This window comes from Hakea prostrata, chromosome 7 (genome assembly GCF_041222555.1).
Source record: "Hakea prostrata isolate BN-2017 chromosome 7, UWA_Hpros_2, whole genome shotgun sequence".
NCBI classification, from domain to species: domain Eukaryota; kingdom Viridiplantae; phylum Streptophyta; class Magnoliopsida; order Proteales; family Proteaceae; genus Hakea; species Hakea prostrata.
The window spans coordinates 14,186,963-14,204,583 of NC_142606.1; the positions used below are offsets into that span (position 1 = coordinate 14,186,963).

General features: G+C 36.6%; 1 protein-coding gene across 1 annotated transcript; it reads left to right on the forward strand.

Moving 5' to 3' along the window:
* The first annotated feature begins 240 nt into the window (after positions 1–240).
* LOC149009999 (UPF0496 protein At3g19330-like) lies at positions 241–3,699 on the forward strand. The gene is made up of 2 exons (XM_089163607.1): positions 241–2,587; positions 3,201–3,699. The coding sequence occupies exon 1, from the start codon at positions 297–299 to the stop codon at positions 1,296–1,298; it is 1,002 nt and encodes a 333-aa protein (XP_089019733.1). The 5' UTR covers positions 241–296; the 3' UTR covers positions 1,299–2,587; positions 3,201–3,699.
* Positions 3,700–17,621: the final 13,922 nt, after the last annotated feature.

The following is a 17,621-nucleotide window of genomic DNA, read 5'->3' on the forward strand; positions in this document are numbered from 1 at the left end:
ATTCCTTTTGTATACAAAATTTTTGTATAATTTAACCCCTTGATTTATTATTTCAAGAGGATGGGTCAATGGAAGAAAATGGACGGAGGAAAATGCAATCAAAAGGTCAACCTGAAAATGACAGAGGAATCTCAACTATTCTTACACGAACGTTACTTGTTGTTGCTTCATCTTTTTAATTTTTTTCTTTTTTTTTTAATTTCCAATAAAACTTATTCTTGCTTTAAGACCATGGAACTAAATAAAATCTCTGTCTTTCTTTCTCTCTCTTCGTCGGCCAGTCTCCAGGGAACGCCATGCTAATGCGATGCAGAACACAAAAATCAACAAGTGTATACGATCCCTCTGCTGCGACTGTGAATCCCCCTTTCCGATCCCAATCTGCCATTAATCTCAGTCAAGAGTACACCGAAGCTGTCAGAAACAATCCTTACAAAGATTTATGGAAGTTTCACATCCATCCCAACACTCATACTTCGAATCAAGCTTCTGATCGCTTCCAAGAGGCGTCGGTGGTGGAAGCAGTGGTTGTTTCACCCACGCATGACGCACAGCTCCTCAGCCCTAACAAAACCTCAGTCGACGAAGCTCTCAGCAGAGTCAAATCCAGTAACCTAACCCGTTTAGCTTCTGCTTGCTTCGACAACAGTGAACACACATATAAAATCTGTCGTCTCTTGCAAAACACCATCGATGATGCTCGCTCTCTTTACGAATCCCTCCATAAACTCCTCGAAACCCTCCCTCGCGAATTTGATTCTGAGCCTTCACTTACTCAACTTCAGTGTGATTTAGCTTACGATGTATTCCTCCAATTCGATGGCCTCGAAAACCCTTTCCCCTTCCCTGGTTCCGACAATTTCCTCAACACGAGACGTTGCTTCTCCGAGCTGAAGCTTCAGCTCGATAAGCAAGTCCAGAAATCCCGCAAAAGGACTCAACTCATTCTCAGGAGAGACCTCAACCGGATAGCCCAGCTTGAAGCTGCGGCTAGAGGGACCTATGTGCTGAATCACGATCTGAACACTATTGATCGTCTTGTCTCAAGATTGTATGATGCCGTCGAGAGTGATAAGTTTTTAGTTCGATTTGGATTGCAGAGAGGAAGGGATAGCTTCCCAATTCAGGTGATTATCAAGCAGTTACGGAAGAGCCAGCCCAATTTCCAACACCAGCTCCAGGATCTTGAGGAACATGTTTGCCTTTGCTTTGGGAATGTTAATCGGGCAAGATCTTTGTTGCTACAAGAGATCCGTCATCACCAAGCACCTAAACCACGGCGAAGTCGCACGATATAATTCTATTTTTTGGATTCAAGATCCTAATTCAGTGGATCTTGGATCGGGATGGTTGTATTTCTCCATTCAGGTATTTTTACAAAACCTGGACAGCGGAAAGGCTGTTTGCCCCCTTTTTCCCGGATGGATATATTACTGCACTATGCATATTGTTTGAACTTGTCATAACCCCTTCCTTTAACTGACGCTTGTTCTTGTTTGTACTAAGACAATATAGGAGGGAAAGAAAAATTCCTATGTACAGGTGGAGCTTATAATTTTCTGGTTCGATTGCAGTTTTTGTTTCTATATTCTTCAGGTTTATAGTATTCTTCTGTATGTACTTTGACTAGCTATCTTTAAACATCTCAATTACCTGTAAAAACTTGGATGATATCATATATTCAAATTGGGATTTTTTTTTTGCCAAATCACTCCAGGTTTGGAATAATAGCCCAAATGGTTTAAACTTTGTTATACTCTGTTATTATTAAGTATGTTGTTATTAAGTTTGAAAGAAGCTTTGAAACTATCTCTGCTTCACCTTTTGTTGGGTTCATTTATCATGAATTTTCTCTCGTTTGCTTAAATGCATGCAGTTGTAGAAGGACTTTAAATGGTGAATTAAATATTTAAACATTATGGTTGGATTTTAGCTTTCCGATCAGAATATTTTGTAAAGTTACTGATGGGATGATGTTAAATCGTAAAGTATGATAATGCTTATTATGATTTAAATTACCATATGAACGATCATAATCCAAATGGAAGGTTGAGAATTTTGTAAAAGCCTGATGTTAAATGATATCCTTCTTTTTAGAATCTTTATGATAGATATGGAAGTAGGGTATTTTGGTCATTTTATCAGTATATGCATGTAACCTTAAGTCCTTAACACTGTTTGTGCTTCGGTGCCCCAAATGTTTTAAAAAAAATAGCTTTGATGTTTATTCTCTTGAACATAAAGTGTAATTTCATTTTGGTGATTAATATCTAATCTAACTGTTGCTGGACTTTATCAATTTTGCTCCAAACTTTTCCTATGATCATTTGGTTTTCAGAGGCTAGTTTAACTCTGTTGATATTTGATAATGTTTTCCAAATCACCCTTCATTCCATGTGGTAAAAGGGATGCCAATCATTTGTGTACCATATAGGCTGTATGTTTTGCAGAGATACTAATTAGTTGTGCACCATAGGCTGCATGTTTAGCATCCTTCTTAGGTAACAGCAGCAGTGGGCAGAGAAAAACACATTTCTAATTTATATATTCCATTTGGAAGTTCATAAAAAACCAAAAGCTTTCTCAGGTATGTGCACTTTATCTTGTTACCCTATGTAAATTTTCAGAAAGCAATTATATTTCAAGTTCTCATCAAAGGCAAAATGGAGTCTGGCTCTTGAGTTGTCATCTTGCACACACAGTTTGCAATACTTGATATCACATTTTGTAAAAAAGGAGGAAAGGAAAAAAAGAACATGAGGAGCTGTGTTTGAATAAATCCTCTTTCTGCTGGTTGAGGATTTCTTCCTCTTTTCCAAACTCTGATTTGTATTTCTTATACATAAATGGGTGCAGAGTACTTGTTTGTTGGTTACAGATCTCTTTGTCACTGTTACATTTGCAGCAAGCTTAAGAGTGCCTGGTGGATATAATTTATGCTGGTTTAAGACAGGGGAAGGTGATTTCAATAACCAAAAATGCTTTCAAGGCATTTGTGATATCAAATGTTATTGCATGCTGTTGCTCGATGGGCATATCAGTGTTTGTCCATTATTTGCCTCCATTGATGAGAATAATTGAACATAGAAGCCACAACTTCTATCTAACTAACTAATTTTGATGCAAGAATGACTTGCATGGCTGGGGATAGTAGTGGCATTTCTTTTCTGGGACTTACCGTGCATTTGCTTTTTCTCCAGGTCTTTCTGGTGGTGATAGTATGATAGGAAGCTGCTTTATGTTGACCTTTTATTTATTGATCTGTCAAGGACAGTTACAGACCAAGTTGAGTGAGAAACAGAAAAGAACACACTCCCCCATCACAAAAAGATAAAGAGGCTCCACTTCCGTTCCTCATCATTTTCAGCTTCGGTTTTTCTTCCATTATGACATGGTGTATGGATCAATAGACACTGTAATGGCTACTGTGTGGCAACTTGAGTGTATGTCTAAGGAAGGACAGCAAGAAAAAGATGTTTTTGTTGGCTAATATCTCTCATGTGGCCTTCAAATTTTGTGAAAAAGAGGCAGAAGAAAACTAGTTTTTGTTCATATTTAAGGACTCTTGATGGAAATAGATAACATGAGAGAGAATCATCAAGAAGAATAGCAAGTTCTGAGCTTTCCACATAAAACATGAAAGTTGTATCCAATTCTTATGAAAACCATAAGCGGAAAATGTGCTTAAAGTTTCCATTACTCCTTCCTTTTGAGAATTGCAAGATAATAATAGTTCACTATTAATTAGGACATTGTCATGAGTGTGACGCCATTTGACAGTTCTGACTGAAGCAGGTTAGCTTGTGGAGAAATCAATTATGTTGGTGAAGTAAAACCTTGTAAACAAAAAGCTGGAGCTCACCAAAATGATTACCATGGAAGATGCACGGCTGGGAGAAAAGACATCCAAGCATAGACGTGTTACTTCTGAGCGTTTGTTCTAGACCAGCCCAACAGCCCCAGGATCAGGGTTGTTGTTCAACAGCTTACCTACCCCTCAAAATTTTAGACTTCATCACATCAACATCAGAGACAGGTTCTTGGAATCAAGACAAAGTCCTAGCTTGGTGGCCTGGTGAAATCGCAACAAAAGTTCTCAGCATACCTATTCCTTTATCCCCAATAGCGGATCGAATCATATGGAAACTTACTTTTGCAGGAAGGTTTACGGTCAGCTCGGCTTGCAAGTTGGCACTTTCACATCACACCTCCACGCCCCCACTTCTTTCCTTCAACTAGCTCAAGCTTTGGCATCTTCCCCTCTCACCTGGGATCCTCTTTTTCTTATGGAAAGCTTTACACAAAAAATTACCCACAGCAGATCTGTTGATCGCCAGAGGATGTCATGTTCCACCACAATGTCTTTCATGTGGTCACCCTTCTTTCTTAGCGCATCACCTCTTTACGGGGTGGCCTTTCACCATACACCTCTGGCAAACCCTTCACCTCCAGCTGTGGGATTCCTCACAACCCTTTTGCCCCCAACTCCAAGCATGTTTCACCCTTTCTACCTCTTTATCCACTCATAGACAACAACACCTACAAACCCTAATTGCACTTTGGGCTTTGTGGGGATATTACAATCTCGTCACACACTCTTCCCAAACCCCTAGGCATCAAGATGTTGTGCAAAGCTTGCAACAATCGATAGATGACTTCACTCCTCCCTCCCCACAACATCTCTCTAATATGACTCCCATGTTCATTAGGTGGGAGCCTCCGCAGCTTGATCATATCAAAATCAATGTCGATGGATCCTCCTTTTCCGACCCAAAACGTTATGGGATTGGTGGCATAGCACGTGACTCTAATCATAAGGTGGTGTTTGCTTTTGGAGAAGGAACGGGCTGCTAGGATTCTCTTACTACAAAAGCTCTAGCCATTAGGCGAGGACTCAGTCTTGCCCTAGATTTCCAGATTCCCCGTCTCCTAGTGGAATGTGACAACCTAGCACTAGTGCAGCCGATTACACATCCAGCCTCCCATCACAACTGGAAAATCTCTCATGTGCTTAATGATATTCTTAAGCTAGTGATAGCCTTCACGGATTTCTCATTCACACATGTACATCGTGAAGCAAATTTTGCCACCGATGAGTTGGCCAAATCAGCAGCCCTTTCCCAAGACTCATTCTTGTACCGCCATACCCCACCCCCACTTTTAATGTGGATCCTGCTTTATGACTCTCTATGATGTAAAATCCCTCTTGGTTTTTTCTTGAATAAATAAAGTTCTCTTTTTTATATAAAAAATGTTACTTCTAAGACTTTATCTGGAAAAAGGTTTGACGACATTGCCAACTTCCAAGAAAAATTAACCAATCTGGGGAAGGATGTAGAGGAGAGTGTTGGTGATTCAGGCTCTTTTTGGTATCAATTATCATTCTCAATTATGAGAATTTTTTGTTATTTTAAATTGTTTGGATTATTATCAATTTTTTTATTTAAAAATAATAGAAAAATCTTTAAAATCAGTAGACCTTTTATCTATTATGGATTATGGTGAGGATTTCATTCTCTTCATTATAAGCAAGTTTATTTAAAATTTTATAGTTAAAATGAGGATAAAATAATCAATAGACATTCTTTTATAAAAATAAAAAATCATACTTTTTCCTTTTTTTTTCTCACTTGTTTACTATTATTTTTTAACAATTTTTTATTTTGACACCAAACTTAATATTTATTTCATAATTTATATTCCACAAAATTCACTAAAACATTTTTCATTATTGGCCAATAATGAGTTTTTGTACTTATTTCTTTTAAATAAGCATAATAAAGAATGAAAATTGATACCAAAAAAAGTTTAAGAAGTAACTTAGATTGAACCCAAAACAATTTTGACATTTTTTTCTTTTTTATTTGGTAGCAGGCGAGTTTGTATTAGGTGGGGAGATACTACTAATATAGGTGCCGCCAGATGGGTCCGATCCCATGGACCTCCCCATGGGAGTATGGGATTTTAATCGCTCAACTAACCCACCATTGGCACTATTCTTGTACCATGATGATCTAAGTTACCACTCACATGGAATGGGTTGTGGGGAATTGATCATCGTGGAAAAGGATATGAACCACTTACACTTTCCTTACTAGTAACCATATAGAAAAGGATGGGATGGAAAGTGCACCCAACTTTGTGCGAATTACTTCGATGTTGCGCTATTAATGCGCAACACAATGCAACCTATGGTCGTGATTGAAACTTGTGGTTGAGATGAAATTTTGACTACTCGTTTAGTTTAAGTGAATTATTGTTTGGTAAAGTTTATTTGTGATTTTGGATGGAAAAAAAAAAATGTTTATCTCTAAAACGAGTGGGGCTATACTGTGTTGCGCATTTAGTGCGTAGCGCCCAAGCAAGACCCCAACTTTGTAGTAACCCCACTCTCTCTCCCCCTACTGAAAAGGCCCTCCGACCTTGCATGGCCCCACACGCCTTCTTTAGTTTGTATTATTTTATTTATGCTTGTCTACCACACAATAGGAAATGAAATTTATGTGTGATTTCAATAGCTAAATAATTTTATTTAGAATTTTTTTTGGTGCTGCTACCCCTAAGGTATCCTATTTATCTGTCAAGACTCCTAACATTGTTATTATTTTTAGGTTTCTAATAATTTCCCCTATTGAACCATCTAATGACAAATAATTCTTCATCCACACAGCCCCTCATACCTGGCCCCTCAATCCACCCTGCCCGAAATCACCCACAAAAGACCCCCCCATGCTCAAGGAACGGACACACCCCGACGGGGAGCACGAAGCCCCCGACAGGCCACCACAAAGAGGGGCCCCACCACGAAATGAAAAAAAAAAAAAAAAAACCCCCCACACCCCCTGGCCCCCCCTGGTTTTTGTGGTGGTAACCCGTCAGGAGTGCTCCCCCGACGGGTCGCAGATCCGGACTCGCTCAAAGTCACCCACCACAAACACTACCGCCCCCACCTTCAACCTAATGAAAAAAAAGTACGCAAGACAAAAGAAATATGTTTAGGATTGCGTTAATCGTCCAATGTAAGGTGATCTCTCAAGTGTATGAGATGGGTTACAAGGCTAAGATTTCCCCTTCAAAATGGAAGATTAGAACAAAGGAAAGAAGAGTGCCGGAGCTAGAGGCAAGGTTGGTAACTTCAGCTGTAAATCAGCTTCAGATAATAGATCCTTCTTCTCAGAGGACTAGACACAAACACTTCCACGGCTTCCCATTTGTGAAATTATGAAACACAGAAATCCCATATGGTTGAACTACTGATCTTAATTTTCTATAAATCTTTTAAGTTTTACTTTTACCCCTAAAAAAAAACTTAATCCATCTTATAACCAGATAACAACCTTTCTGATCTTAAAACTATTAGAAAACGTACCGTGCATATATCTGTTTGAGTATCCCCTCATTCCAAATCGTTACTGGACAGTGATCCAAACATGGCATGGACAAAGGCTTCATGTCATGTCTTCATCAAGAGCCATCAGATTAATTACAACAAACCCTTTTTTTCTCTGTGCCCATGCTTTGACTGCAGGTTGAAGCCAATTAAGTTGTACGTACCAACTACCAACTCCATCAGCTTTTTCTTAAGCAAATTTCATTGGATGACACTAATTTCCTTATCATCCCTGTGTACCCTAGTTGTCCCCCACGAGTCACAGTCACCAACAAGTTGGAGTCCTTTATTAGGTTTTCAATCCATAGTTGCCTTCACTTTCTGATCTTTAATAATGGACCTGCTAACATCAACCCAGTGGCCATGACAGGCGAGAGGCGACGACACTCTCCTTAATAACAAAAAGTTGCAGAAGCGATACCACTGGGCACTGGGGGCTCAATTTGTTACTGTCCTTTTAAGCCCTCAGATCGATGTTTGAATGCGTTTGTGTCTTTGCGTTATCGCGTGGGTTAAAATTACCATTCTAGTAATTTAATTACTGGAGAGTTTCTGAAAAGTCGCATCTGAGTAGTTAAGAAGACATCAAGGTACCTGAGTGTTAGCTCTTCTGCTTTAATGGAATCGCTTGAGATGGAAAACAAGAAAACCTCAAAGAATGGAAAAACGGAAAAAAAAAACAAAGGTCATCTGGGTTTAGATAAGGGTTTTGGCTTCTACATATCTCAGCCAAAAATATGATCTACATTGATCATGGCAGTTAGTTAACCAGTAACCAGCCATGGCAAAATCGTTCCTCTACTAAAAGATAAATTCTTTGATTTCAGGGAAAGAATTTTACTTATTGAATCCATATCTCATCAGACGCTCAAGGCATATAAAAAAAAGCAAGTGCAGATCCTCTCTACTCAGGACAAGCCGTTTGCCCATTCACTAGTTCGAATGGACGATAAATGACATGCCTATGGTACAAGGGCAACCCCACCCAGAAAGGATGTTAATCGATCTATAAAAGCATCTCACTATACCATTATAATAATTAATATGCAAATGGGCGATTCTAGTTTTTAAAAATTATTTATTATTAATTAGACAAGTTAGTTAGGAAAAGAATTACACCACACAAGACTTAGAGCAGGGTAAAACATATAGCCGAAAATCGGCAAAATTTTCACCAATTTTTGGTAGTTCGCTGACCAGCAAAATAAAAAACTGATCAAAATAAAAGAGAAGCAGAAGCAGCGGCAGTGCTAAAACAGTACCGCCGCAATTGGAAGAGAAAGAAATAGAAGAGAACCAGTAGCAGTGGCAGTGCTAAAACAACACCGCCGCAGTTGGAAGAGAAAGAAACAGAAGAGAACCAGAAGGGCATGAAATTTGTTGTCCAGGCTGTCCAGCACTCTCTTGAAACTTCGATATTTCAGGCAAACTTCGGTGAGATTTCTCCGGTTCGCCACCTAGCGAACCGGTGATCTCTCCCGAAATTTCGTTCCTACTTAGAGTACTATAAATAATTACAATAATAGATAGGGATAATTACTGTTGCCCCCTTGTACTTTGATTTTATTACTACTTTATCCCCTATACTTTTTAAAATTACTAATCCAACCTTTAACTTTGTCTACAATTACTAATGCCCCCTACCGTTAAACTCCGTTAGTTTACTGATGATGTGGCATCTATATATTTATTCAAAATCCCAAAAATAACCCCGCAATTATCTTTTTACTTATTTACTATTTTGTCAAGTTATAATACTACCCTTAATTAACTATGGGAAAAAATTAACTTTAAATTAACTTTTCTTTTTAAAAATAAACCACCGAATAAAGGAAAGATGTGATTTTTCTTCTCTAAAAAGAAATCACCAAATAAATGAATGTAATTAAATAAAACTTAAAATGGAAACTAAAATATTAAGAAATATCAAATTTAATTCAAAGTTGAAAATTGAAAATCACCTAATATATGCTGACCATAATATATATTACCAAATTTCCTATCAATTAGCAACTTATATGCTAATTTGTTTGTAAATTTTCCATCATGGTGATAATGAAAATTTTAAGTGGAATGTGAAAGTTTCAACAACCATAAGTATGTGGTTCCACCAAATCCAAATCTAATTCTAAAATATAAGATTTTAAGGATTTAATTAACATTCAATATAGTTTCTATAAATGAGGATAATGCAATATTTTTGACTTCTTAATTCTAAGGGCAAAATAGATATTTCATATTTGATGTTAACAGCTACTTAACACCGTTAGAAATGAGAGGGACAATAGTAATTTCACAAAGAATAGGGTTTGATTAATAATAAAACCAAAGTATAAGAGGGCATTAGTAATTATCCCTAATAGATAATATGGAATACGAGAGTGATACGAAACCTGCACGTACCACCTTTTTCCCTAGTGCTTTTGTGCTCATCAAGAATCTCAGATTCTCATCTCAAACAAGGCGGCTGATATATTCTAAAGCAAATGGCATAAAAATTTGATGCAAGTACTGCATCATCAATGAAATATCTATGATGCATGCACTTTTAACCAAAAATCTATGATGCATGCACATTGCACAGGGTCTTCTATAAAACGAGTTATCACAGATGTAGGAAGTGACATTCTACCCAAAAAAACACAGATGTAGGAAGTGACAGGAAGGTTTCTGATCAGCCAATGCTCAAGCCTCAAAGGCTGTTATTGAGACAAACAAGTGAACAGTGAATCGTGTTATCAGTTATCACAATCACTCAATGCGAGACTAACACATGTGTATTCATAGTATGTACAAAATACATTATACAACTGTACAAGACAACACTATACAATAGTACTCATCAGTTTACTGAGTCCCTAATAAAGGCACACCACAATAAGAGCTATGAAACCAACCAGGCCATGCACTTGATAAATTATAATCTTTATTGTTTTAGGGTTTACAACTCCTCATTATCATGGACTCCTTCCTTCTAGCAAGGCTCTCATCTGAGCTTAACTTGCCCTAGTTATCGAAATTGATCACCATCATCATTGTCACCTTTCCCAGCATTGGCCAAAGGCTCAAAACTCTCAAGGATTTGAGTCCAAATCCTCTCCTCCCAAGTGCACCTGCATCCAAAATGTTGTCTCATAGCCCACTTGACAATAGATGGTCCCAAGAAATTTATGTCAGATGGGTGTGAAACACAAAGTTGGGTGAAAGTAATTCAGATTTCGAATATCTATACAAGATAGGACTATGACGGTCTAAATCTAATTGCGAAGAGACACAGGTGGGGTTTCCACTAGTTGCTCAACAATCTTGAAATGAGAGCCAACTACCTAAGACCTAAGGCAGTAGACCATTGGATCGGGATTTAGTCGAGATTTTAACCAAGATCTCGAAATCTCGATCCGACAACTGACCGATCTCGCTAATGTGGTCCTGCGCATTAAACACGCAATACACAAACAAGACACAAACAAGGTCTTCATGTATTAGTAAATAATCTTAATCACTTAAAGCATGAAATAGTGAACTAAGAGACACCTTCCATTGTATATATTTTTACATGTACCACTACATATTCTGCATGATTATCATTTTAAGTTGGAAATTTTCATTTGCTACATCTTTGATCACTATGTCTGTTGAATGAGAGTGGCCCAGATGGTCTTTCTCCCGTTGGGTGTGTGTGAGTGAGAGAGATAGAGATCAGAATGTTAGATGATAACAAGAGAGAGAGAGAGAGAGAGAGAGAGAGAGAGAGATCAGAATATTAGATGATAACAAGTGCTAGATTTATAACCATTAACAAAAAAAAAAAATATAGTACGACAAGCCAAGTCTTACAGGGGCATGTAAACGAGCGGAATCCTGGGGAACCTTGAATATGATTAAGAAATTGAACTTACACTTGAGCAAAGCATCTAGCAAAGGGGACTCAACAAAGGCAAGAAACCTGCAAAGCTTTCTAGCATCTGATCAGGATTGAAGGAACAATCATCATTAAAGGGGTCAATCTCATACCCTAAAGTCTCGTCAACTTTCCCTGGCGAGTCTTGATGATAATCCAAAACCTGATCAGGAACTTGCTGAGGGACAAAATAGTCATCTCTAATTATAACTTTCATTGCTTGATCTGAAACCCTTGGAAGGCCAGCAGCGTCCACAGACAACCTTCCAGTATCGGCGTCGCCGTCAACACCACCACCTAAACAAGAGTCTCTGCCGGTGAGCTCTTGCACCGTAGCCATGAAATCAGAGGCAGTGGTTTTTACCTTTATAGGGTTTCCGATGTACACAACCTTGATGGGTTTTGTTTTCTTCTTTGATCTGGTCTTTTTGCAACTCTTGCTGTTGCTGCTGCTGCTCTGATGAACACTGAGCATATCTATTTCTGGGTTCCAAATAACCAGGACAGCTCGCTTGTCTTGTATGGAAGAGAACTGATTGCTTTTCTTCGATGCCTTTTAGGTAAGTCAGATTGGATGGGGGATTTTATAAGTGGTTTTATGCAGAGAATAAAAGGTGGTTTCGTGGAAGTGAAAACAGGAACAAGAGAAGGAAAGAAAGAAACAGAGATTGGAAAAAGGGATGGTGGTTGATGGAGTTAATGGAAGCTGAGGAGGAAATTTGAGAGAGAGAGAGAGAGAGAGAGAGAGAGAGATACGATCCCGGATCGGGTTGGCTATACAGGGATTTTCACCATTTCAATAATATCTTCCGACGTGGCTTTCGTGAAACTTCCTATTTAGTTGTGCTGATGTCATTGATACTTATTCTGCTGACGTAAGAAACTGACCTTCTATGGTCTGGTTTGAGCTGGCTTCGCTTGGTTTGGTTTTTAAAATCAGCCGCCAGATATCGGGAGCTGGTGCAGGTTAGCCGCGACCGCAAGATTAAATATTGAGTTTTTTACCAGATTAATGCCATTACAAATTTTAAACGTTGAGGACCAAAAATGCCTCTCAAGTTATTTAATAAATTATATTATTATAATTTTTTTATTATATAATTAATATTTAATGATTAATTATTTCTTTTTAAAATATATATTAATACAATGTATTAAATAATCTGAATGACACTTTAATTATACTTAAGGTAACGGTGTTAGTTTACTTGGAATTCACACGTAATATATTGTATTAAGTGGTCTTAACATTAATTTATGGTCCACTAAAGAGACACCCACATGTAAAAAACTCTTAAATATATAAACTTTGTTGTAATTGGGAAGAAAATTTTTAAAAGTTTTATACAAAAATTTCTCTCTCTCCTTAGGAAAAATTCAAATAAATATATCTCATAAAAGGAATTGAAACAAATTGCTTCTATGCACTGTGCTATAACCCTTTTAAAAATAAAAAATATGTAATTTGCTAATTCAATATAATCCAGATTAATTTGTGAATTATCCTCCATAAACTGAATATATAGTTATAATAACATTTAGATATTTTTGTTGAGGGGGCTGTAACAAATTGAAAGATTAGTTTTTGAATAATGTTACTAGAGGTATACATGAATTTAAAAATCGATATCAGATATACTTTGAATTTCAAACGGTATTGCTTTCATATTGAGCTGTATCTTGTCTTGTTTTACCTTTATTCATTCTAAGATCTGCATATAAGACTGACCAATGTGAATTGACTAATAAAAATCATGAAATACAATTCTGCAAAAATGTAGAATAAAAAATTAAAACCGAAGACCTAAATGATGTATTCAATAATAAATCTCGAGTCTTTACCAAATTTAGTTGAATAGTTTTTTTTCCCTCAGATCTAAGGTTCATCTGCACCAATTTTTTCCTTATTTTGCAAGTAGTTGTGCTTGTTCCCGTATGAACCCTAGATTCAAAATAATAATAATAGTAATATAAATAAATAAAATTGGTCCCCTACGTCGTGGAAGATTTTAGTTATGTTTGGTCAATTGTTTGTTTACATACTACCACGTGATTAGACAAAACCAACCAATTGACTAAATAATTAAAACATCTATTTCTAAACTCTTTAGTGGACCACAAACTAATGTTGGGTTCCTTTATCTGCGTTTGTTTGCAAACGTGGAGTGGAAAAAAAAAAACATGTGGGTCCCATGTGTAGTGGGGTGAAAAAAAAATAAAGGAAAGGGTTTCATGGAAAAGTAATAGTGGTGAATCTTACTTTTTACTTTTCTAAACTTTTCCACAAAATTCCATCAAATTTGTGGGGTTTTAAAATGACTTGGGGTGGAAAAATTGGACTACCACATCACCAGACAAGTTTCCTTGATTCAATGAAGTTTGTTTCTCGCTTTCCCATCCCAAACAATCTACAATTTTGGGGGAAAAAGTAAGAAATATACATTTTTTTCAAGAATTTTCCCACTCTATTTTTATTTCAGCAAACAAACGCAGCTAACAATGTTAGACTGTTACGCAGGATTTTCAACCAGACTAACACTATTAGCCGCCATTAAGTAATAAGAGGACCTACAAACTAATGTCGGGCCCATTTAGTATAATATATTACGTGTGGGTTTTCACTAGATTAAAACCGTTACCCGACATTAAGTATATTTAAATTTCAAACGTGGAGGGACCAAAAAATATCACTCAAGTTATTTAATACATTGTATTACTCTAATTTTTTTTTTTCTCCCTTTCTTTAGATACATGTATATATTTTTTACCGTGACTAATTATTTATTTTTAAAACCATATATTAACACAATATATTAGATAATCCAAGAAGTACTTTGGTCACTCTACATTTGAAATTTGAATATACTTAACGACGGTTAAAGGTGTTAGTCTGGTTGGAAAGCACACTTAATATATTGTACTAAAGGGACTAAACATTAGTTTGTATTCCATGAAAAAAAACTCACAGGTAATTTATTTATTTTTAAATGTGTTTGGCGTGATCTTTAGGTTTTCTTTTTATGCATTTTTAAATAAAGAATTTATTTTTATAATTTTATATTGCTGGGTCATTGATTTGACTGACCGGTCCAGTCAGTGTCTCATTATTTAAAGATCAAATGTGGGCCGGGCCCAACTCATTCCCTAGTAACTGCCCATGTTGAACACAAGGATTTAAATGAAGCATCAGGTTTTGGATTGTTTCAAATGTCTTGTCATTTGCTTTCCTTTTCTATTATCTTCTCAAAAGAAATGCTTTTTTTTTTTTTTATTTTTATAAATCTAAGGCTGAAATTGAGGGTTAGTGGAATTGAAATTCAAGAAAAATCTTTTGAATGGACATTTTAAAATCCATATGGTCATTGGTCCAAAATTGAATTCAACATACAAAGAAGTCTTCACTGCTTAATCAACTCAATTAAGTCTTGGCTGAATAAAGCATGGATTATTATAGTTTCTCAACTATACTTCATTTTTCTTTGTTTTTATAAAAATACTTGATTAGGTAATTCCATGCATGAACCTATACATTTTTAAGTCAAGAAAGACAGCTGCCAATTTTGAATCAGTGAAGAACTTGACCTAGTTTACCAAAAAAAGAACTTAAACTAGTGCCTTGGATTTGAATTTTTCTTTCAAAAGGAAAAAAAAAAAAAAAATTTTGAAAAACAATAGTAGCTTGGCAATAATCCACGACTATTAAAGACTTGTGGGTAATGAGTTACATGCTCAACGGAGCAAATCCATCAAAGTTGCCCGTGGGCTGGTTTGGCTCTCCAACCTGTTATGAATTTGTGTCTCCCTTCCCGTTGGTTTTTCTTGAAGGAGTGGTTAGATAGGGTTCTTAAAAGATGGTTAGATAGGGTTACAATCCCCCGAGAGTTTGGATTGTCTCCCCCGACAATTGTTGACCATGAATTATAGAGGGTCCATAGAGTTGGGGTGATGGGGTTAATTTTTTAAATTTTTTATTATTTTTTATTTGTATGCTCCACATAATTTGTGGTTGTAATGCTGTCTCACTCATCCGGATTTTCTCCCCCAACGGCTGCTGACCACAAATTAAGGGAGCTCATAAAGTTATGGTGATGAGATTTATTTTTTACTTGTAGGTCTCACATAATTTGTGTTGTAACGCTTCCCCCCAGATTAGCTAGGCAAAAATAGAAAATCTGTGATTCAACCTTTGAGTCAAAAAAGGAAGAAAAAAAAAGAAGAAGAAGAAAATCCATGCACAGCCGAGGGTAGTTGCCGCCAAGGAGCAGGTTCAGATCCAATCTGATTCACATGATGCTATCACAATGATTTTGGGACAGTATAATGCTCTTTGATATTGCTGCAGAAATGATATGTGACTATTAATACAACCTAAAGGGAAGGTGAATAGGTTGCAACTAGTAGACTTGCCTAATTTTTTGATTTAATTGCAAATACAAAGTAAATTGTGTATTTCAATGATAATTAAATTTCTACAAAAAAAAAATGATAATTAAATAATGCAATAAATCCACAAGACAAGTATTTATAGTAGTTCGATTTTACAAGTCTACGTCCACTCCTCTCTTGGTCTCAAGAGAATATTTCACTAGTGATTCTCTTTCAATACAATGGGTAAAGATCAAACCCTTTATTATCTATGTTTATTAGGGCAAAAGAAACATTTACAATATTTGTTTTAAGTAGGGTAAGAACACCCTCTACTAATTCTAATCAACCTATATTAGAATTGAATAATCAATACATTTGAAGAAGTGGGGGATATTACCTAATAAGGGGAGTGACACTTTACCCCTCGTATGAATGTGATGTAATGAAAAATATATGCTCAAGATAAGAAATGCACCACCAAGAAGTCTCAATGACCTTCAATAACTCCAAGCTTTACTCTAATGAACTTGATTGACAACTTTGGAATGTCCTTCAAAATTGGATGGACTTGGAAGGCAAGTAGTCAATGCTAATTCACCAAATGATAGCTTTAAGAGTTGTGAGGGAGTAATAGCTCAGTAGACAAGGTAGAAACTCTCAAATGGGGAGTAGTTGGGCTTGTAAAGAAATCAATCAATTACTTGGCCCAACCTCCCAACGGATATAAAATTTTAGTGAAATTTTTACTCCAGATGGAGTTTAGTCTAAAATTTTATCCGTTAAAATGTAGTCGTTGGACTTAAGTCAGGACCGGACGGACGAACATTTGGTCAGACGGTCGTCTGTCTAGCTTGTCTAAGCCAGACGGAGCACCGTCTAGCCAGACGAAAATTATGTCTTGCCTAGTGTGACCAAATGGTCGTTCGTCTATAGCACAGTGGTCCAGTCAAGTTTGGGACTTGGACTTTAGCTAGGTTTTTCGTCTTTTTGGTCAACCCTAAGCCTCATACACTTTCCTAATATGTCCTAGGTTAGTCTAGTGACATGATATGCATATCATTAAATGTGATTATATATGAGTGTATGTGAATGTATCCTAAGTCCTAAATGCATCTAAGTCTTGTTCTTGACTTGATCTTCGCATCTTCTTGTGCTTTGAACTTGATATTCATCTCGACTTTGATTCTTTGTCCAAGATTGTTTGATCTTGACTTGGGCTTGAATAACCGGTGATTTTGGTCAAATGAGTTGGAATTAGTCCACTTTAGCAATGAGCTGGACAAACATAACTTAATATAGACATTAGTAATTTGTGTTTGTTATCATCAAAACTAATGGAGGCTGATATAACAATGCTGGCATGGCATTTCTCAACAGTGACATGCGTGACTTGGTTAAACAATTTCGCTAATGTGCTTAATTTCCACTATCTAGTGCATGAGCTTAATGTAGGTGTTGATTATTTGGCTGGGTTTGCAATCTTTATAAATGACTTATTTTCTATTGGGACCTCATTAGGTTGTGCTGAGGTTGTCCTAGGTCCACCCAGATCCAAACTTGAACCGAGATGTTTATTGGCTATGGAATAAGGAAATATTAGTAGTACCATATTCCCAAATTTAAACTTTTTGAGCAACAACAAGCGTTTGATTCTACATTTTTTTTTTTCTTAGGTCTCAACCAAATGCACTAACTAAAATTGTAGAGGAGGACGTCAATGGTAAGATATATTTCACATTGTAAGTTTGAAATCTTTTCTTAATACAAGTTACCCTTTGTGGATGAGGATTACTAACATTACACTCTGATCTTTCAATCATTACCCAATACAGGACCTATCCCCCTAAATTAACAAAGAAAGATAGAAATTTCCTTTTCACATTTTGTTTGGAAACTAAGATTCCTCCCAACCAGCATACATGCAAGTCAACTAGTCAACTACATCTTTAGATAAAGATAAGA